Here is a 23,736-nt window from a genome sequence, read left to right on the forward strand (position 1 = left end):
CCAAAACATATTTATATTTTTAGTAAATATATTTTACTAGTAAGTACCATATATATGTTCTGTAAGGGAAAATACTGGCTTTTGATATGTGCAGTTATACCTAGAATGTACGGAACAAGTATTTTCTAAAGCTTTTTCCTGCTAGGATGAATGGAAGTGCTTTCCAATCATTTCCTGGAAGTTGAGACTGGACAAGAAAAGATTTAGGTCTTCTCCACCTTTGCCAGATCAGGCATGTATTAAGCTGTATTATTGTAGTTTTATATTTTATTTTTACTTAGCTGTAAAAAATACTATATTGTACTCAGCATAGAAGAGACATGACAGCTGGAACTGCATATTAGACCTAACTGAGCCCACATTTATACACACAACAAGATTATGTTCTAGGGTTTTTTTACCAATGCTTCAACCTTCACAGGTTTTGGTATGCTGGATCTAGAGTTTTTATTCCTCTTATAGACTCTCACTCTTTTCTCCCTAATATATCTCATTAGCAGTGTTTTTTTTCCCTAATTTAATAAACAATTGCTTAATTTCACCTCATTACTCCTAATTATATAATCCCAGCTATTACTACTCATGGTGTTAAATATAATGTTTTTTTAATATATGTGCATGTGTGATTTGTCAGCATTATATAAAAGTGAACTTTAGAAACTTACTGGCAGAAGCATCCCAAAACTTTACTGATCCATCTGCATGGCTTAAAAAAAAAATTATATGTGTTAAAACAAGATACAATTCTAAAATAACTTTTACTTTCAGTGAATGATAAATATAAGAAGAAAAACTCCTGTGGTAACTCTCCATACCTTACTGAGAATACATAAGGATATAAATACTAACTATAAGAAAATATTTTGTTATTAGTTTGATTAGGTTAATAAAATTCTTTTTTCCATGCATTTCCTGCAGAGAACTAAGGTCCCAATGAATTTTAAGACCTCAACAGCAAAAGCATAATTCCCATACTAATGACAAATTTAAGTTACAGCACTTTTGGCTTTGCAGTGGGCCAGCATCAAGCCTATACATGGCACTCTAAAAATGCCACGTATAACAAATTTTGAAAAGACAGAGACTTCATTTTGCTTAATACCTCACAGCTGTGTTGTTTATATCAACATAAAATCATCCCTGAAGTAAGGCTAGAGAAAGAAGACATTTCTGTTTAAAATGAGAGTAAGCCCTTCATCACCTTATTGCTACTATTGCACATATCGTATTTTTAAAAACAGGTGTTAAGTATCGTCAATAATTACAATTTATCAAATGTATTGATATCATCAGCATGGCTGAGACCAGAAGGAAACACAGAGGGTATCATAGCTGAATAGCTTCTGGTTTACAGCATGGCCCCTTGAAAATCCATCTGGCATTGTTCATGGGGCTTCTTCTGCAATATGAGCCTTTCTAAGCCTTTTTGCTACGTGCCTGTCTTTCCACTCACAAGGTGAAATTCATCCCAGTGCACCAGACCCTTACTAATGCTGGGGTATTAAAATGAATTCTCAATCTCCCCCCAGATACAAAGTCCCCAGAAGGCTGAAGGACAATAGCTACAGAAGACGAGCTGCTCCCCTTTTAAAAGCTATTCTCTATGCCCTTCAAGGCCAGAACATTCTCTTGCAATGGATTCTCCCTTCCAAAGACCCCACCTTATAAGTATATAGACATGCGGTCTAACACTGAGGCCTCAAATGGTGATTCTTAATAGTAGTTAATCCCCAAGCACAAAGTTCTATTTTCTAGAGCAAATGGGAATTTCTGTGGGCACTCTGCACAAGGGAAAAAACTACGTACCACAAATGAAGAGGCCAGGATATGCATACTCTGTGAAGGGTCAGCTCTTATATATAGCTAACCCATGGTCAAAAGCTGTAGACACTAACATTTTAAAAGTACCAATCCTCAGTTTCGTTCTCACCCTGTAATAATGATTTCAGGATATGTCTGAGCTCCAAGGTTCCATGCTCCACCACTGATAGGCCACTCCTAAACAAACAGCAAGAGTACAGAGATGACAACTAATTCTGATGAATCTTGCTTGCTTTATTTTTAAACTCAGCAGTAGAAAACATATTCCTCCAAAAAGCAATAAAAGTTATAAAAGGAATAAAAGTGTGTAACATTCAAGGCTTTTAAAGCTTATTAGCATTTTTGTTTTATTATCAATTAAGGCTTTTGAAACTTAATAACATTTTAATGTAATCAATTAAAGTTCTATGTTTTTATAATATTTCTGCACAACTAACACTCAACAATCCAAAACAGGACCTAGATGAAGGAGTAACAAACAGTTCTGCTAATCTTTTCAGATTGCTTGACTCTTGGAGTTTCTATAGGACACTGGATAGACTAAGAATCTATTTTGAGGATGAAGACTAATGAAGAAGCTAGCCCAGAAACAAATATCTGAGTGTGATGCCACAAGATATGAGATAAAGGAATGCAACTTTTACAGAACATACAGAATCATCATCTTTTCTCTGCCTTTTGTTTACTAATGGAGACTACTTCTGTCAATATTAACAGAAAACTGATGATGTCTGATTTGTTTACCCAATACTTTTTCTAATTTATTTATTATGATGAATTAGTTCTAGTGAAAACATAAACCAGATTAATGCTTGGAATTTATAAAATAATTGCATTTTCTCTTTTTATTCCTGCAGCTTGTCCTATTTCTAAAAGCATTACGTTGTTTGGTAGCTCAGTAAAATAATTATTAATATCACTATTTAATAAAAATCTCACAGACATGCTGACAACCCTCAACTTTCACTGGAGCTCTTCTGCTAACTTCTTTCAGTTATAACATTTACACTTTTTCCTTTGATAGAGATAACTTATCCATACAAATCTGAATTGTACACTGATGGCTTTCCTTTAACTCAGTCTGATCTGGCAGAACTCCAGCAGCCTAATGATTAAGTCCTATATAGTGGTCATAGTGCTTAAGTGATGGTGTTTCTGAGGGACAAATACCAGGCTGTAAGTTTACTGCTAAGCTGCTGGTTGAACCAACTTGGAAGTGATTATTAAAGAAGTACAAAGAAAATAATTTGGTAAGGTGTTACAAAAACATAGGTTGTTCATCTGCTTTCTTTTTTAAAATAAATATTGGTTTTGTTTACCTTATTGCTGTATCCTTGCTTTTTATGTTTTGCTCCTACAGAATAGAGTACAGGAATCAAATCTGGCGGACAGTCCGCAAAATATTCTGTGCAGGTAACAGGTGACTCATGAATGTCAATAGGATATGGATTTTCAAAGATTGGAAAACTAGTCAAGGAAGAGAATTTATTAGAAGCACTGTGACACACCAAGCCATAGAAAACATATTCTTATATTAAAGTGTATAACAGAATCTAAGTAAATTCATTACTAATAAAGTACATTTTCCCATATTTATTCAAACATGTATTGTTTTGAACGTCAACACTAATGGGTAGTTACTCAAATAAAGATATAAACATTCCACTGGTGTGACAAGAATCCTCTTGTAACATAAACACCCATTCATGTGAATAGCTCCTAAGGCTAATAGGACTGCTTGTGTGAATGAAGATTAGGAACTAATTTTTCCCGTCTCAAAATCTTATTTAATCAGAAGCAAGACATTTTCCAGAATCTTCAGGTTCATGGATATGATATATACTATGACTTGGAGAACTACTTATACAACTGTGGATTTTATAGTGAGCAGCTTGGCTTATTGGGTTTGTAGACTGCTGATTCTACAATGAACAATTACAATAACAGATGAAGTAGATGTCAGTCTATTTCTCTTGCATCAGTTTGGACAGTCTGATAAGAAGGAAGGCCTCACTTCTGGCGTATTACACAATGTTATTCGCAGTTCAGAAATGTAGAAAATTTGGTTCCGATTTCAGTTACATCCATTTTATATTGCTGAGATGATTTGAACTATTCTTAAAAGTAGGTGATATCAGAGTATGATTCACTTAAAATACTTCAAGACATTAAGGGCAAAATCTGTTCCTAGTTATACCAGTGTGAATGTGCATGTACATTACTGGTAGTGTTGGAGGCAGAAAAAAATAAATAAGAATTGGATTCTGCATTACATGACGTATAGTTCCTCTTTGATACAAACATTGATACTGATGTGAAAGAACTATCTGTCATTTAAACCAGCAACTGGATCATGAAATAATCCTGTAGATTCACTATAAATCAATGCCATTATTTATTAAGGTACTTAAATATATACTTAAGTGGTAGTCCCTGTGGAGACTAGTGATGTTAGGTATGCATGTAAGTAGTAGTTGAATCTGGTTTACAAAACATACATTCATGTCATAATTCAGCACATGGCCAAGTATTACTTAACTTCGCCGTTGAGTGAATGTTTGAGGGCTATGCTGAAGGGACCGCAGATCTAGATTAATTCCCAAACTTAAGAACGAATATTATCATAAGTTCCTGTTGATTAGCTGATCTTAGCTCTTAAGGTTGAGGCAAACATAAAGAGTGAATTATTACCAAGAGTGAATTATTTTGCACAGTGAAATGACATTGCATTATAACATTTGGATTTTTTCATCATTTGCTGGACAGTTAAGATATACAACTAACTGCATATAAGACTTCATACTTACTTGCTTTGTGTCAGGTCAACAACAATGAGATCTTTTTCCAAAAGCACAACTACAGCATAGGGTTCTTGAAATTCTGTAAGTAATCAAGTATAATGGAGTTGTAATATGGAGTTCTCCTATTAGTCAATTTAAACAAGCAAGCCATATTTATGTTCTCTAAACATTCACTGTATATTAAACAGAAGTTTTGAGGTACAAATCCTAGACATATCCACAAACTAGACATATCTGCAAACCAGGGCCAGACAGGAACTGAGAAATTACTTTTGGGCACTACTGCTGATCAACATACATAGCAGAAGTAGAATTGGCATATTATAGTATGCTGGCATGATGGTATATTGAAAGTAAAGAAACCAAATATTAATAAGTTGTGTGTATCACTGTGTTGCCAAATCCAATTATTATACAGAAAATATATTTTTGCTGTCCAGTAGTAATACTTCTACTGTGTACAACTGTTCTTCAAAAATGGATTGTGAACAGCTGGTCCAGTCCACCTGATGGTACACAATGCCCTCATTACCAAAGCAATTCCAAATAAATATTCCAAAGGAATACTGTAAGTCTACGGTGTTCAGCTCAGATACTGACATGCTTCTTCCTCCCGTACACTTTAGGAGATGATATAGTTTGGTTTTTTATTGAATGCTTTTTTATTTATGAAAAATAAACGATTAAAATGACAAATAAATGCTTCCCTTGATGCATAGGGTGCATTAGTTTACATAGGATAAAAGTTATTTTAAAAAATATAAAGGTGAAATAATGACTCTCTTTTAAACAGCAGCAAACCATTGCAGCACGTGCAAGCTCAGAGTACACTCTTCAGATGGCTCATGCCAAAAGGCTGAGTAAATTGACAGCAACTGATTTACTTTCCTTTCAGGCCAGCTACGAATGCACGTTATTTGTGGCCTGTTTTTATACAAGGCTATAAATAACACAGGTTAAGCAGGGGAAGGGGCTACAAAATCTTAGTACTAGGAAGTGTCACTGCATTTGACACAGTAAGGTCCAAACTAACTTTGATTACTGAAAATTTAATTTTTGCATGATGCTGAAACAAATATATATTTTATCTTTACTAAGTGTTCTAATATGTATTTGATTTAGCTACATATATAAGATTTATTTTACTTTTCTGCTTGAGGGCTTGAAATGCTAAACTTTCTTTTTGACTTACAGCTTTTCTTAATTTACTTTCTGGAGTTTTCTGTGAATGTACTTCACAATATGGCAGCCCCATAATATGCAGCAAAACACTTTTAACAGTTCAGTTCAGGCTGAAGTGTAAGAACTCTTTTGCAGATAAGTGATAGTTTAATCTTCAATAATTTAGCAACCTGTAGATTTTTGGCCTCATGAAAAATGTCAGAAAATATAAGCACGTATGTTTAGTTAATAGCAATATTTCCTCACACCAGCCCATGTGTTTCAAGCTTATATCTGGAGATTTATGCATGCTTTATTGTCCACTCATTACTTGCTTCCTATATTGAGAATGCAAACATGTTCCAGTTACTTTCAGTGATGCAGTTTTCTTGAGATGGAGACAACTGTGAGAATGGAAGTCCCTGGAATGGAATTAAGGTATGAGAGAAGATCACTTAATTTATATTTTTGATAACTATTTTGCTCAATAAACTCACCATTTGGATACGGGGTTTCACAAAGAGTTAAAAAATCAACTATAGGGTGATCCATTTCAAGAACTGTAATTGCTTTCCCATGCATGATTGTTAAACTTGGTCTTCGGCAAGCCTTATCATATGACAATCCACCAGAAAATATCACAAATGGTTCACTGTATTAAAAAACCCAACATAGTAATTATAGGTTTACATAGTATATACAAGTTTACATTATAGGTTTAGTACCCTTAAATAATAATAAATAGCTTTGCAAAAAGAAAGAGGGAAAGATTCTAAAAGGACTTTAACTCAAGAATGTAATATTGAGTTAATTACAGATTAAAAACATACCTGTTTTTACAGGTCTTGTACTCTACTTTAAGAATTGGTTTACAAGACTCAGGTTTTTTTCCATCTCTCTGAATTTTTCCTAAGGAAAGAAAGAAGATGAAGACTCTATTAAAGCATCCTGTAAAACGTACACATTGATGCAACTGTATAAGCAGTAAGAGAATAGAACTTTAAAGCTACAGGAGATTATGAGTATTAGCACCTAGTTCCGTAAAATTTGCAATTGTCTAATTTAATTGTATTTATTATGGCTTTATGTTTTTATTGCCACATACATCTAAAGAACCATAGACCACACTTCAAAGACATCTAAAAGGACATACTGAGAAGGATGACACTTAACTAATAATTAATGAATTTGACCAAACTTATATCTTTTTTCTGAACACATTATGACCATAAACAGCTTAATTTTTTCCAAAGTCATTCTTAGGTTGACTCAATTCCTTTTGTTGACAAAATGTTACATGGTCTGGAGGTAACTAGTTGACTGATAAAATTAAATGAAGCATACAATTGAAATTCATGGGTTCTTGGTTAATTATGCCTTAGTACTTTTTTTCCAGTCAGAAAAAAGTCACTTGTAAACCAAAAAAATAACAAGTTTGGTTTTGTTACTTTGGAAAGTCTATGCTTGCTTTTGACAACAGCCTGATTGGAGGATATAGTGTAGATGGAGCCAGACTGTTTTCAGAGGGGCACAGTGACATGATGGGAGTCAAAGGACTCAAGCTGTGACATCGGAAATTCTGCTTAGATAGTAGCAAAAAAAATTTTACCATGAGGGTCATTAAATACTGTAAGACATTGCTCAGAGAGGTTGTGCAATTTGTCATTGGAAGCGTTCAAGTGTCCAGTGTCAACTGATCTAACCAGGCATGTTCTGAGCTGGGGGTTAGACTAAATGACCTCTGAGAGGTCCCTTCTGACATAAACTACAATTCTATGACTAAAAAAGATAAAATAAAAGGAATTAGGAAATTTAAGAAAATGCTAAAACTTTTCTGCACTACATAGATCTTGCCTTCCCCTTCCTGCTCCCTCTCCACCCAGTCAGGCTTCTTGGTAATGTATTGATTTGCAATAGATTTAATACCTTTTAACCTCATTTATAAGAAGCAATGCAATATAAGTCCCAGCCATAAAAGATACAGCCATTTCTTACTACGGCTCCCTTGAATTCTTCATTGCAGTGACTTGGGAAGCCTTGTACCATATCTATAACAAGGAATACAGTGCCTTGTACAAAATGAATTACTTCTTGTGAAAATTGCACATACAAGCACATAAGTACAAAATATAAAAGAAAGAAGTGTGAAAATCCCATAGCCTGAGGGTGTCAAAGACTAGCAGTGGACTACTAAGATGAATTGGATGAAAGATGTCATTAGAGCAACATTACCTACTAAGAGGTATTTATGACACCAATTAAAAAAAGGTTTGATCGAAATTGCTCTCTAATTTTTATAATATTTTGCAGCTACTTTGCAGATTAAAATATTTATGCAAGAAGCAACTCTGGATCTGGGCTACAATAAAAAATGAAATAAACACAGATGTTAGCAAACAGCATGGCAAATATTGTAGTGCTTCTTAATCATACATTTTAACTATCAAAATTACCATGTGGAATTGTGGTCTGGAATGGTCTGTTAGGACTTTTCAGATTCCATAGGGTTAGGCTGCCATCAGAGTGACTGCACATGAACTGTTTCCCTTCATGATGCCAAGCAACAGAATGAATAGCCTACAGAAATGAAAGAAGAACTTGAGACTGAAATGGAATACAGCATTCACATTAATGATATTTTAATGTATGACTTTGGATAACATTAATCTAATGGTGTATCAACAGTTGGACTGTTCTTGTTTGTCTGAAGTCCATTACCAGCAATTTTTAGTAACCAATGGCTGTAATCTACTGCCAGTCAAGCAGCAAGAATTAATTATAAATGCTAACATAACACAGGAATGTAAGAAAGCCTGTACTCAATCAGGCCAAAATTGAAGGACAAAGGTATTAAGGTAGAGGTATAAGAGCAAGGGACATACAGTACAATCATAATATGTCTGATGGCTCTCCTTAGAAGTATTTCATCTGTCAGACATACAGGATATTCTGTGTGACGAGCTTTACAGGTAACATACAACACAGGCAGTCTTCCCTAGAAGACTATTTAGGAAAAGTAGAAATAGTACTCTGTTCTTGAAAAATTCTCCTCCTGCATACTTACATTTCAGAGCAAGTACACAGAAACCTGGGATGTTTAATATAAAAACAAAACCTCTAAAGAGGCCAGAGTTGTTTCACTGATATAGGAAATAAACAAAACCATGATGTAATATACTTTTGAAACAGATAGTGCTTCAGAGAAGAGGGATATCGCACTCCTATGTACACAATGCAAGTACCACATGATGAATGTTATGTATGCCAAAAAGGCACACTTCAAAAATTAGTAGACCATTCTTAGTATTTCATGCATAATTAGTGGAACTGACTGAAAATATCCATAATTATATCAAACTAGCTGAAAGGACAATGGGGTAAGTCCTCCATTTTCACTGGTATGTGCTGTAAACTAACAAAAGCCATTTTCTGGCAAAACAAAATATAGCTTCATTGTATACCACAGTTTCTCACATGCTCCCCTCAGAAGCACAAACTCACAGAATTTTCCCTTGAATCCATTTATCTTCCAGAAATGCTAGCTGCCAAATAGCAGAATATGTTTTTATGTAAATGTAAACAAAAAGAGACCTATTTTTGAATGCAGTTTAATAAATTTCCTTTTTGCAACCCAGGAAATGCTAAGGCCTTGCATGCACTTAAAATTGCATATGGCCATTTAACTGATTTATTCAAATCACTTTAAAATCGTGCCTGGGTATTCATAAGTCAGCATTGGAATTGTTCATATCAATTTTTCTTAAGCCAACATGAAATAAACCTAAGTGCTACTGGTCACTATTCAAAAATCCCTGTCAGTCTTCCTCTTTTAATAAGTGTATTGATTGTTATGGATGGTAATAGCTCATGGTCTGGAGGGAATATCAGAAAAAAAAAATATAAAAAGGCTGAGACTCTTTCCCAAAACTTCACTCAGCTCCTGAGGCTGGACAGCATAGCCACAAAGGAGCTTTTGCATTATGACGACCCAGATGCTTTAGCAGAAATCTGACCTGCCTTGTATATGAATGTTTTGCTAATGCACTAGTAAGCTAGTCATGCCAGTAAGACTCAACAAACGCAGCTGAACAAGGTGAACTCTAGACGCTTATCTTCAAGTGACATAACAAGTGTCACTCAAACTTCTACCTACCAGAGGAGGCTTGGCACATAATTCCTCTTAAAGACCCAGAAGATACCAAACTATAACTGAAGCACAGAAGACAACACAGAAAGATGGTTCATACAGAATCCAAAGCCATTGCCCTCAAGCAGCAAGAACCTTAGATCTGTGGGGAGCACTGCTTCACTCACAGTGAAGGCATGTCAATATTCGTGCACATTAATTCTGACATGAGGTCATTCATGCTTGCTATCATGCCAAATTTGAATCTGCTTTTGATGTGTTATCACACATCAAAACATTTCACATGGTTACTGTTGCTAACTGTGTCTGAGCAGGAGCTAGTTACTAGTGGCTGAAAATTGTACCAAGCTGCTTGTTAAACTGCCTCTCAGCTGCTAGGTGCCACTTGCCAGCTTAAACCTCCTGCTGAGTGGAGCTGAGGCAGAATGCTCCTGTCACAGACAGCTGGCATAGCAGAAACTCAAACTCACCTGTTAGACTTTGCCCCAAAGCCAAGAAATGCTTAGAATTGCTTTTGGAGGTCTCAGCTGGGAGTCACAACTAACTGAAAGGTGGTACTCAGTAAGTCCCTAATTTTCTCTATGCTAGCATATGTCTAGCATTCTGATCCACTTTGTTAGCATCCTCACAAAAAAGGAGCAGTTATTTGCAGAGAACAGGAGTTCATCACGGTGGATGACTCATGTGAATGTTCACACAGTGTATACACATAAAGCATATTACTCCAGATTGGGTATGTTTCTCCTTCTGCAATACCCACAGCGGTTGCTTACTTATTCCATCTTCCCTCATACTCAGCATGTACTAAAACTAAGTATGCCCAATACCATTTCAGTTCCTTCCCAAACACAAATCTTCTCCACTGAGAAGAACTCATGCGGACTCTAGGACCACTTTTAACCATATTTTGAACAAGCACCATACTCATCTCATCCTATTGCTTGAATCTTAAGAATCCTTTGTGTTAGGAGTACTGCAGGACCATTACAGCAAGGGCCACATCTGATTTGATACGTCCATAATGGCGTAGTGCTTGATAAAGGTAGGGAGATGTCATTTAGCAAATGTGTCTGAGAACTCTGCAGCTTTATTTTGGAGATGTGTTCTCATTAAAGATCATGACTATGCTTCAGGAAGCTCTGAATGTGCGTTGACACAACCTGTCAAACTTTTAAACAGTCTGTGTATGAAGACAGCTGGTTTTTGGGGTCTGCCAACTATCAGTAATAATTTGAGAATCCTTAAGGATCTGTAAGGTTTATGTGCTCTCTTTTTATATCAATTGATGGAAATAAACTGTTGAAGGAATTTATAAAAGGGCTTGCAAGGAAAGCCTTTTACAGAGGGCATCATATAGGATCACTGATTGAAAGGGCCTGAATATCTCATACATATAGCTACTGAGAAGATGAAAACCATCACACAAAGAAACAAATTTGCAGCTGACATCTTGAAGAGCAGACACAAGATTCTTTAGCAGCAGGTTCAAGCTCCACTCTGGGACCAGGTGTTTCACAAGCGAGAACATTGTAGTCTCTTGAGAAGCTTTGACATAGTAGAGAAGAAAAAGAAACTCCTTGTATCAGGAGTTGATGAACTGAGGCAGCCTCTAACTGGTCATCAGCAGGGCTATAAGAGAGACAGGACTACTTTTAGCTCCAGTGAGTAAACGGTTAAGTACCAGGGAGATGCTTTAAAGGGAAGATACAGGCTTACAAGAATACCAAGCAGAGAAGTTCCAGATAATGCAACCTGTACAGCCTTTTCTATCTTTGGTGAGAAACCCTCTCATTTGAAATGAGCAGACCTGTTTTATTTATGAAAGGTTCCCAGCCTTCAAGACATGAAGTATAGTATGACAAAGATGGAGTAAAGAATGAAACTGTAAATGCTGCAATTGCAGGTCTGTGAACAGGGGGCAGAGTCTTCAGTTCCACCACTTCTAAGTTATTGGGTTGTCTCAGTGAGCTGTTTATTCTAGGAGGAATGTGTCCATGACATTAAGCTGGATGGCAAGGAAAATGAAAGGGCATACTTCTGCAAGTATTGGACAGAACTTGCTAATATTGTAGGAAACAACTCACCTCACTATCATAACTTTAGCCATATTCTGAGATGTCTGCAACATATATTTTTTATCCATGTCTGCAAGTCTCGTGATGTGAAACATCACACTGGTATGACAATGCCATGCAGCCTAGAAAGGATAGGCAAGATTTCACAGAGGTAATGTTCGAGTTGGCTGAGAACTGTTATCTCTTGATGATCCTTTTCTTGCCTACTGTTCAAGTGTGCAAATAAAGACGACCTATGCCACCTGAGCTGAGTGTCCACTACTTCTAAGATCTCAATTAAAAAAATAGCACTTAACATAGTGAAAAAATTGAATGGAAGAGAACTTTTAATAATGGTTCTCACTGACAATGAAATGAAAGCATTTCTTGTGGCTATATGAAAAGAAATATCTTTAAATTAATGAGATATGAAACTATTCCTCTCCATAAAGTTGAATGTCAGCAGATACAGTTCCCATCTTGAAGAATATTTAGATTTGTAGAGAGACAATCAGTTACCAGACTCCTTTCCTCTTCTGTACCAAAAAACATCTGCTGTTAACTTCTCAATCTTGTGCTGCACAGTGACATGTTCTACAGATCTGAGTAACAGCAGAGAGCCTCCTTCTCAACAGCCAGTCCGGGGAGATTGAAATCCAATGCCGTCAAGGGTAACACAGGAGAAATCCAGTTGAGGCTTGATCCTGTGAAAGGATGAGTATTCAGATGGAGTCTTGAGGGTGCTGACATTTATTTTGAGTGACATTACCAAGCTGGACAGCTATCTGAAGATTACAGAGAAAAAAGAACCTGCCTCGGTAATGAATACTCACAGTCCATCAAGGACAAGAAAATAAGCTGTTCGTCACAGTAAACACCAAGTGCTAATGGAGAAGCCTGGTGTCAGAGGAATTTTTGATACTAAACAGAAGTATCTGCTCCACTGATAAGACAGAAAAGATTGTGCCATCTGACGATCCTTAAAGATCTCCGAAGAGGAAGTGGTGAGTTAGATGAGATTTTCAGTTCTTTCACTATCAAAATAGAATGACTACATTAGCTGCAAAACTCGTGCTAAAGAAAGCATAATGAGAGTAAGAAAAATGAGGCTGGATTAATCTCATTCAGACCCCATTCAAAGCAGCACTTCAGTATTCAATGAATAGACAAAACATTTACATTAATTTATCTGAGACGTCCCAGATACCCTGCAATTGCAACAGGCTGTCTCAGCGCCAGAACAACGATACCAAAAAATTGGTCAGACATCATGGGGCACAGAGGCGTTACACCCGTCCAGACAGAACGGTGAAGGGGAGCAGGAACAATGTTTTCTGGACTGTGATCTTAGGTGACCAATCTGTAAGAGGAGGTTTAGGTTTGAAAACTTGGGTTCATGCCAAATGCCAAGTGGCACATGCTGAACTAACCATTTGTGACTCACAAAAGCTGTATAACCCAGGATTTAAAAAGGAACCCTTTTTAGGGGTTCCCTAGAGGAATCCTAGCAGATCTGGAACATTATCAATCTGGAGCCTGAAAGTCTGGAATAAAGTACAATGGCTAGTCACACAACCCTTTTAAAGACAAAATAAGAATCTTGCAACTATTTCAGTAGACGATAGCAAGCTGTCACAAGTTGCATAAAGTGGAGTAATGACACAGCAAGCAACCGCTGAGGAAGAAAGCATATGACTGATAAAAAGGCCAAAAAGAGTTCTTGAGGACTGAAAAATGGGGAACTACTAAATTGTATGAAAAATTTTCAACACCCAACCACTTTGTCTCATCAAGAAAAAAACCCAAAACAAACAGTATTATGAAGATCCTGTTTTATGTAGTCTTATCCTGAGCACAAGAGAGGAGAGTGAGTGAACAGACTGCCCCCAGGAGACCTGTAAAAGGAAAAAGTTGTGGAGCCTTAAGTAATAAAACAGGTGCAATTTCGCAAGTGTTTGCACAGGCAGACAGTCACTTAGAGGCAATTCCGTGGGCATGTCTTGAGGCTTAAGTGCTTGGCCTGTTTAAACTCTGAATTACCCTGTCCTTTACAACATTTGCTATGTGGATGCTCAGAATCTTAACCTTGAAGCTCAGCATAGTGTTAATGTGTCCGTGAAAACAGGCCTGAAAGATTCAGGTATATTCAGATTACTTTTCAGAGTGAAAATAAATGTGTATACTCCTTAATTGTAATAAGGTGGCAAGATGAAGAAGGAAAGAGAACTACAGGAAACCAGTTACTGCCTGGATCACTTTAAAGGAAATGTCCTTTCTACCTTCCGTTGTAGTTGCATTGACATTCATCCACGGAGAACTTTACAAAAGGGCTGGCAGAACAAAGCATGTTTTTCCCTAGGGCTAGTGCTAAAATCATAACAACTACTAATATCTATTTTTGAAACAGCCTGTTTATTGATACAAGAACTGCATCTGTGGTTGATACAATCTGCTTGCAATTGGCAAGAGACAATTGTCTGAAGAAACTGTGAGAGTACAATTTTAAAAACCTTTTAATCAGATCTTGAGTACTAGGTAATACCAATAGCCCTGCAAAGTAATTTTTCATTCCAATTAATGTTCTAGTAATACTCGGTAAAGATAATTATGTAATTCCCAGTGTAGCTGTATGTCAGGTTAGCTTATTGCTACACTCTGTTCAGCGGAGGATCCTCAAACTGAAGCTGATGAACTTGTCAGAATCAAGGGGAAGGGACTCTCTGTTGTAGTACAGAAGAGCCCAGTGCATTAGAACTAGAGATTTCAAGTTTTGATTTCTATTGTCAATAACTTGTTCAAAAGCATAGCACAAACAGTATTTCCAGAATAAGCAATGCCTTAAGATAAATCTTATCTGCTTGATAACACATATGACAAACTGCTGAATAACAGTTTTTCTGAATTAACAGAAATTGCTTACCTCATCATAATAAGCTCTCAAATCAGCTCTTTTAGATCGTAAGTCCCAGAGTACAACAGTCCCATTTTCATAGCCTATCAATAGCTGGAGGAGGGAAAAAACCACAATTACAGTTTCAGATTCAAAAGGTATATAAAAATATTGAAGAACTCCATGGTTTCAAGAGATTAAAAAAAAAAATAAATAAGCACTACAAAAAGAAATGCCAAACTGATGAGCAAGATTGTAGCTTGCACTACATGTAATACCCTGCTTTCAAATTATCTGTCAGTATAAATTACTTCTCATTACTGACAATTTAAGATATGATATGGAAGAAAAAAATGTGAAATGTGCTTTATACACCATTTTTTCTTTGTTTTTTTTTTTTTCCTGCAAGATTATGTGCCTGGACAGTCTCCACAATTGTATATCTGCTGGGAAAATATGACTGCAGCATGCTCCTGTCAGCTCTTACCTTCCTTGCCCCTGGTTGGAGGGAAAACTGTTTGACACCTAAGGGATCACTTAAATAACTTCAAACCAAAGAGTAACTAGATTAAACTCATTCAACTACTTGTATTCCTTTAATTTCTGCTTTCTATTGCTTTAGAACCTTCTAAAGAACTCTCCCCTGCAGAGAGTAAATTGCTTGCTTTCCTAGAAATTGAAAATAAATTAACTGGTATGCCAATTTTTACTTCTTCTAGAAGTGTCATATCATCTTGCACACCTGAGAAATACCAACAAAGAAGATTTTCCAAAAGATGTTTTTCTTAACAATGCCTAGGAGAAAAATATGAATGAAAACAATCCTTTCTCCTTGTCTCTATTGAAAAGAACTGAATTATTGATCTGGCACTGTATTAAATACTCTTCATCTGAACACAGCTAATTTCAGATATTATGGAAGATGTGAAGTCTAGCCTGCTTAGGTATCCTGGAAATTGCTTCCCATAGAGCCTGTCTCCCTAAGAATCTATCCTGGACATGAAGACTGGGAATGACCAAACTGGCAGACTCACACATTTCTGCTATAGAATATATTATACAACAGGCAGTGATAAGTGGAGTTGCTCTTTGTCCATAAACACACAGATAAAAAAATGCAGGCAGGAATTTACAGTTTCTATATTAAGAATCTAAGAATGACAAGACTATCTCTTAGTCTGTGAAACCTTACCAGCATCTTTGCCATCACTCACTTTAGCTTGCACAAGTCATAAAAATGAAACTTGGCTGGATTGCTGAACAAAACATTACTTTGTTTCCAAGTTAAATATAATTGATACATCAATACTGGTATAAAAGAATCTGGGAATACTCTCAGTTCTACTAGATATGAGTCTTTATATTGTCAGGGGAATATCTGTTATGTAGAGATTAATTACCTAATCTGGTATTGATTTATAGTTAATATATTTAATACCTGAAGATGAACAATACCTGATTACTTAAGAATTCTGCTCTGAAAAAAATTCAAACTGTCCTGGAGAAATTCCAGAATATTTATCATTTTTGCTCTGGATGGGTCCATATGGGATTCTGTGGTGGAGTAAATGTAAAAAGACATCCTGTTCAGAAAGCATGTAGCTAACTGGATAGCACTTGTGGCAAGATGCCATATGGTATTCTGGGATAATAGATTGCCATTGAGAGAGTGAACAAAGAAGTGTCTTACGGCAACTGCTTTCACTGTTAGTGTAGTGATCCTAATTGGAAGACAATTGTATATCCAGGAGCTAGTGATCCACAAAGCAGTTAACCTGGGTAGGTGTGGGCCTGTGCTGTGCTATGTTGTGCTGCACATAGCACTTGGCTCTCAGGCCTGTGTTGTGCTGCACATATTCCTTGGCCACAAGATAAGCTTAGCTGACTAACTGTAAATAAGCCTGTAGGCAGCTCCCACTTGGTAAGGGCAATTACAGCACCTTTGCGTACTTGTCTTTACCTTAATATAAGGCGGTACATTCTCACATGAATATCCTTTTGCTTGACAGTAGAAATTACTAAATTAAAAACAAACAACAAAAAAAAGAAATCTTTTGAGATCTCTAAAGACCAAAATGCTGGCAAACCTCTTCACAGAGAGGACCAGCACAGTGTGATATGCCCTTATTGGAGGTCCACCCAATGCTGCACAAACCGGGGCTCCCACCATCTGAAGGAATGTAAGATTATCTTCTTTTTCCTTTTCATATTAACTCCAGTAAATGGTATTTTAATCATTAACATTATGGAGTCTGAGTGCCTTCCTTACTGTCATCATAACAAGCATTTGCACTACTGCATTACGGCCGGGTACCAAACCAGCTGAGTTCAGTTCATATCTGCCTGTGTTCTTCTCACCTCAGCTTTTGTACAAATATATTCAGGAAACTAAAGGAACAGAAGGGCATTAGTATGTGACCTTATTTCAGAATAAGCCCTTCTCACTGGTGAAGCAAGTTTGTCTTTTGATTTTTATCACTCTCTTTTGCAAAGATATCACTCTCCAAGTAATTACTAAAAGGTTAAATACCTCCTATCAGAGACAGCATTTCACCTGATCTATTGCTGAAATGCTTAATGCACGACAGCACTATGGAACTGCAAGATAGAAAGTGCTGAGATTTCAGGGAAGAAGTTGAAATATAAACAGATTTGCTGCATAGCTGCGAATCTCTCACTCTCTTTGCTCACATGGTAGCCATGCTGCTAAACTCCTAGAACTGGTATGACAGTAAAGTCAGAATTCCAACTGGGTGAACAGGATTAGTCTCATTGCCAGTATATTTATGATGCTCTGAACTCTGACCTGACTGGAAAGGTTCACACTCCTCTTGGCCACGGTAAGCACTTGAGAGATCTGTAGGACAAGCCCTATGTCTGTAATAGTCAGTGATTTAAAAAACAGAATATCCGTAAATGCAGTTGAAGGAGAAAACATAGAGAAAGAAGAAAAATATGTGTAAAAAGAGTCAAGGAAGTAAAACCCCAAAGATTTCTCTTCAACTTGTGTTTCCTGGAACCTTGTTTAATTACTCATGCTCAAATTAGGTTAAAGAATCATGCAGAAGGCTGGGCAGGATGTGAGGGAGGGAGGAGTCCTGGCAAGATCTTCCTTGTCTAGTGGAGTTGCTCCACATCTTGACATAACAAAGTATTCTTCATTAAATGCTTTTGATGATGGTATTTTAGGGAGATTTCTCCTTTACGATCAACTAATTGCATCCTGGTACATGCCAGCCAGCCCTTACTTGTCCTGGTAGCACAGAACAGCTGGGAGAAAATAAACAAGCTTGCCAAATGCACACTGTATTTAGGTGTTATTAGAAGATCTCAGAAACTCAGAGATAGGAAATTTATTCCACTAGCTAATAGTTCATAACATTAAACCTTTTCCTATTAAGCTTTCTCCAGTTGCTGGGAAACTACAGATCATTGCAGTTAACGTCTTCTCCTGTGTCAGCAAGAAAAATCATGTTTGCTACAGATCTGCCACTTACAAATGTCTGTGCTCTTCAGTCTATTCCTAATGTACACTTATTCATTGATTTGGCAGTTATATTTCATGGACTTAATCACTAGGTCCCCAAATTGTTCTTACGTGACACATTAAATGCCCAAATTCTCTTTGTCATCTCTCTTCCAGCCACAGCTTGCTAAGTTCATAAAAGAGACTGTCCTCAAAGTCAGCCTTGATTGTTTGCCTGGGGGGCACTCTGCAAAAATTTTGAACGGCAGAAGTCTTCTGGAATTACATCTGCTCTTCTGGCAGAGAAAAACTGATCAGTCACTGATATAAACTGGAAATTTTAGGAATTTAAAGAACTTTAAAAAGATTAATATACAGTCAGCACACCAATTTCCCTGGCTTTCAAAAAAGAGATCTTATGATTGTCCTAGATTTGGAAAGTTTTATCTGTGTTTTAGGACCTCAACCATGCAGTGCCCACAGGAGAATGCTACTTACTTCAGTAAAACATGCCCAGATCTGTAAACAACTTTGTGATATCCCAGAGAAGGATATACCACTGAAGAGTACAATACCCTTGTATTTGCAGAGTACAAGAATATCTGTATTTTGAGCAATGATTATGACTGATTTGTACCCACTATTTAATTCCCGAAGCATAGGTAAAGAACACTCTCATCTGCTGTTCCCCACGAAGTGATGTGCGGAGTCTGATTTCTCCCACCAACACCTTTTGGTGGTCTTTGGTTAACTTGAAGTTGAGGAGCTAAGCAGAGTATGTAGAAGTATCCTTAAAAAGGTCTATTACCTAAGAGCAGCTCTACTAAATTAAACAGAAGGTCTACCTATCACAGTATTTTGTACTTAAATGGCCAAGAGCAAATACCAAAGAACAATATGCGAGGAGGGCAAGTACTTATCATACTTTCACATATTCTCTCAGCCTAAGTAATTTTCTCATTCAAAGACAGCCAACTCTTCAGCTAGACTTGAGTCAGTTTAACCTCATCTTTAATAACCTTTTAGGAAAATTCAGCAAACCTCTTCAGTAACCCTCAAATTGATTTATCTTGTGCTAAATTTTCTAGTCTTCCTTGTGACCAATACACATTTTCAACACCCACAGCACCATTTGGAAAAAATTTATAGCTTCTACCCATTGCACATTTGAAGAATTACTTAATTGGCTTCTTTGGAATCTGACTTTTGTCAGCTTCATTTGATATCCTTTTAGTTTTTGTATTGAAAAAGACTATGAACTGTTTCTACCCTCTTCATAACAATTGAGATTTTCAAACTTGGAATCAAAATCAGCTCTTTTCCACACGGAATTTTCCTGTCTTAGTAGTGCCTCATGTAGAAAACCTCACCCCTTCTCTGAATTTCTTTTATTACAATTATGTTCTTTCTAAGATAGAAGGACAAAAACTATACTCAGTATTCAGAAGGCAAGTCAACCATGCATTTATGCAATAGTTCTGTTTTGTTCTCAATTCTTCTTCAGATAATGCCTGATTTTCTTTATTGGTCACTTCATTGTCAGCATTGAGCTAACATTTTCATTGAACTTTCAGTCATCACTCTAAGCTCTTGATACCAAAGAAGTAATGATCAGCTCAGACCCATTGCTTTATATGTAAAGTCAGAAATATCCCTCTTCACGTCACTTTCCATCATTTATGCTGAATACTTACGTAAGACAGCATTTAATCTGACATTTTACTGCTGAGTTTCTCAGCCTCCTAAAGTCCAGCAAACCCGATCACATCACTGCTTACTTTCTGTTCTAGATTGTTTATGACTATGCTAAATAGCAAAAGCCCCAGAAGTTGGGGGTTGTTGGTTCTTTTCCCCCTCATTTTTTCCCCATTCTGAAGAAAGATTGTTTTATCCTTCATTCTTTCAACCAAAGTTTAATGAGACTTAGTGGAAAAATTTATGTTTGGGGTTGGTTTTTTTTCTCTCCTCTTGGATTTTTTGATCTGGAGATGTCTTTCTATTTAGTGCTTGGATGTTGTCTTACATCTGTGTGTACCTTTTACTGATATCTTCCTGTAAACATCAAACACACTCACGTCCACATTCTGCAAATCTGCAAGTATTTTGTTAGCACCAATTTGTTCTTTACACCACCCTCAATCTATCAATGATACAAACAGCTGCACTGGGATGGTTTCAGTATGGCTTAGGTTTTCTACTCTTTCTTTCTCCCCATAGATGTCCAAAGTTTGTTTTTTATAGAGATCCATCTGATTTTGCTGTTGCTATTGTTGTTAGTATGCTAGTACTTCATCAGTGCCCAGATGTCTCCAATGTGCCCTCTGAGCAGCAAGCAATTTTATTTCCAAGCAAGTTCTCCTCTAACTCCCTTTCCTGAGATAATTTCATCTTCTCTCTTTCTGCTGAAGTAAAAATCTTTGAGGTTTCTGTTTGGACAGAGTCCATGACACTCCTGCAAGAGATGTTCACTCACAAGACCTTTTTTTCTTTTAGTATCATATCCCTGCACTGTGTGCTTTATGTAGGTCATCAGTAGCTTCTGTGTGGTCAGTGAACAAGAGTTACACCTCATCAATGAGCCTTTATTTTTATCAGGTATTTTGCCACAAGTAGTTAAATAGCATTTCTTGATGGCTTCTGGTTTGAGGCTAAAACACTATGCTTCATAGCATTTAATTACTTTATTTGCTGCATTCTGAGTTGCTTAATCTACTATGATTCTTCCAAAAAGTCTTAGAGATTCAATCTAACTTGTTGAAGGGCTAGCTGGCAAATGTGTGATTTGCACATGGTTAACCTTGAAATATGGACAAGTTCAAGGATGGATAATGCAAATGAAATTCAGATGTAGTCATCGGTGTTTTTCTAGGTATGCATATTAATTTCAGCCTAACGCCCCCCATATCAGTATCAGAAATTCAAACTGCTGCTAGTTTCCAATAACCATCAGCTGTTACATGAGGCACACTGTCAAATAGATAGACCATTTGTAAGATGCAGCCCTTTCTAAATAAACACTGAAATGCAATTGGCAAAAGTGATCAAAAATTATGAGATAGTTAAAAGTCACTTCCATACTGGCAAAATGCTCAAAAATTCAGTAGCAACACATAAATAAAAAAGCTGTAATAAAACTGGTATTCTGGTAACCAAATTTCACTTTGGAAAAGCTACAATGCAAATAAAGCCAACTCAGATTTTGCCTCCTGATGGTATCAATCACAACCTTAATGCTCTGACTACATGTTTTGCTTCCACCTGTTGACAGCTCTTTGCTATTCTCTGTTCACAAACAGCAGCAAGTTCCAAACATGCATTACTATCATTATTATTCTTGTGTATGAAAAAATTATTGTCTTATGAAAACTTACTATACTATAATGCCTTCATAATAGCATGTTTATCGAAGTATGGAAGTCATGATACAGTTTTTAGTCAATCCTTACCTAAGCAAAACTCAAGTTTATTTAATCAGGAATAATTTTAATAGGTTACAGGTTTCAAAGTACAGTATGTTGTCTGTATTGTAGATTTTTACTCATTAAAATTGCACAAAGAGGATTTTTTTCTTTAAAACTGTAAAATAGTAAGTGACCTTGCAAATATATGAAGAAAGCAGATGATAAATTAGTGAGTAAGCAAAAAGAAAGAGCTGTTAAGGCAAATAAAGGCTACGAAATGTTGCAATGTTTTATACCATTCATTGTACTCACTTTTCCCTCATCTCTTGGGCTGTCACTTAAATGTACAACTGGCCCAGGGTGAGTCTTTGTGGATCTGCAAGACAAAAATCAGTCCAAACCTGTGAGGTTTTTTGTATGAAGAGCTAGATGCTTACCTTAATTTCTAGGTGTGTTAACATGTACTTCCACTGGTTTAAAAGTCATTCTAAAAAGCCCAACAGGAGAAGATAACTATCTGAAAGTTACCCATACCTTTTAATGTTCTCCTCTATTTCCTTTTTGTTGTTATAGGCAAAGATTCCCCAATTGTTGATGAATCCTTTTTTTCTGTTTTTAAAAATGTCACTGTTCCTCCTGTTAGAGTAATTTTTATTCTTTCATTTCTAAGGCTTTTTGGCCTTTTCTGTTGTCAACTCCCTCTCTGCCCTCCCTCCTCAGTTGCTAATGGCTAATCTGCCAAGGATTTGCAAAGTCTTCACTCGATTCATTTCAATTACTCATAACTAGACTCACCAAGTTCCCACCTTATTAATGACAGGGCTTCAGTAATCTCACCTACACTGCTCTATCAGGTAGCTTCTTAGCATTACTGCAGTGGGGTTTCAGAAATGGGGTTTCTTGCCTTTGTCTATTCTGTAAAGCCTTATGACATCTTCAGACACAACTAAAACAGTTACACTCACAATGCATGTTCAGTCATGTTCCCCTGCCATATGGCTCATTGCATGAGTCTTCATAAGCCTCTGTAATGATTACTTATTGTTCTTGCTGTCCCCTTTCTTTTTGTGACATGTACCGACAATGGAGTATACAATCTAGTACAGGGACTGCTGCTTAAGTCATTGCTGACCAGCACCTGACAGCAAATGCAAACCATAGGAAACTGAATGGACAGATGAAGATTTTTCAACTGTCATTGTTTCTGACCAGACCTTTAGGTCCTGGCAGTCATACAGAGCAAGACGACAAGCACCAGCCCCAAAGCTATGAATACATACACAGAACAGGACTTTTCCTCCATCTAGGTTCTGGGGTCACAGAATCACAGAATGGTAGTTATTGAAAGGGACCTCTGGAGATCATCTTGTCCAGCCCCCCTGCTTGAGCAGGGACACCTACAGCAGGGTACACAGGACTGCGTCCAGGAAGGTTTTGAATGTCTCCAGGGAAGGAGACTTCACAGTCTCTCTGTGCAGCCTGTTCCACTGCTTTGTCACCCTCACAGTAAAGAAGTTTTTTCTCATATTCAGGTGGAATTTCCTGTGTTCCAATTTGTGCCCATTGCCCCTTGTCCTGTCACTGAGCACCACTGAAAAGAGCCCAGCCCTACCCTCCTGACACTCACCCTTTAGAAAGTTACAAGTATTGATAAGATCCCCCCTCAATCTTCTCTTCTCCGGGCTAAAAAACCCCAGGTCTCTCAGCCTTTCCATATAAGGGAGATGCTCCAGTCCCCTGATCAAATCTGAAGCTCTCCCCACTGGACTCTCTCCAGTAGTTCCACGTCTTTCTTGAACTGGGGAGCCCGGAACTGGAGACAGTTCTCCACATGTGGCCTCACTAGGGTGGAGTAGAGGGGGAGGATAACCTCTCTTGATCTGCTGGCCACAATCCTTTTAATGCACCCCAGGATACCGCTGGCCTTCTTGGCCACAAGGGCACAGTGCTGGCTCAGAGTCTCCTTGCTGTCCACCAGCACTCCCGGGTCCTTCT

General features: G+C 37.1%; 1 protein-coding gene across 2 annotated transcripts in view; it reads right to left on the reverse strand.

Moving 5' to 3' along the window:
* The window catches only part of STXBP5L (syntaxin binding protein 5L), a 210,132-nt gene that overhangs the window by 76,626 nt on the left and 109,770 nt on the right, over positions 1–23,736 (reverse strand). For both annotated transcript variants that reach the window (XM_064465600.1, XM_064465593.1), the window contains exons 6-14: positions 22,054–22,117; positions 14,905–14,988; positions 8,237–8,360; positions 6,614–6,692; positions 6,281–6,435; positions 4,629–4,701; positions 3,141–3,288; positions 1,931–1,998; positions 666–706 (exon numbers count right to left, since the gene is read on the reverse strand). In XM_064465600.1, coding sequence (XP_064321670.1) covers positions 666–706; positions 1,931–1,998; positions 3,141–3,288; positions 4,629–4,701; positions 6,281–6,435; positions 6,614–6,692; positions 8,237–8,360; positions 14,905–14,988; positions 22,054–22,117 — 836 coding nt within the window. The remainder of the gene's footprint in view (positions 1–665; positions 707–1,930; positions 1,999–3,140; positions 3,289–4,628; positions 4,702–6,280; positions 6,436–6,613; positions 6,693–8,236; positions 8,361–14,904; positions 14,989–22,053; positions 22,118–23,736) is intronic.

This window comes from Phalacrocorax carbo, chromosome 1 (genome assembly GCF_963921805.1).
Source record: "Phalacrocorax carbo chromosome 1, bPhaCar2.1, whole genome shotgun sequence".
Lineage (NCBI taxonomy): Eukaryota > Metazoa > Chordata > Aves > Suliformes > Phalacrocoracidae > Phalacrocorax > Phalacrocorax carbo.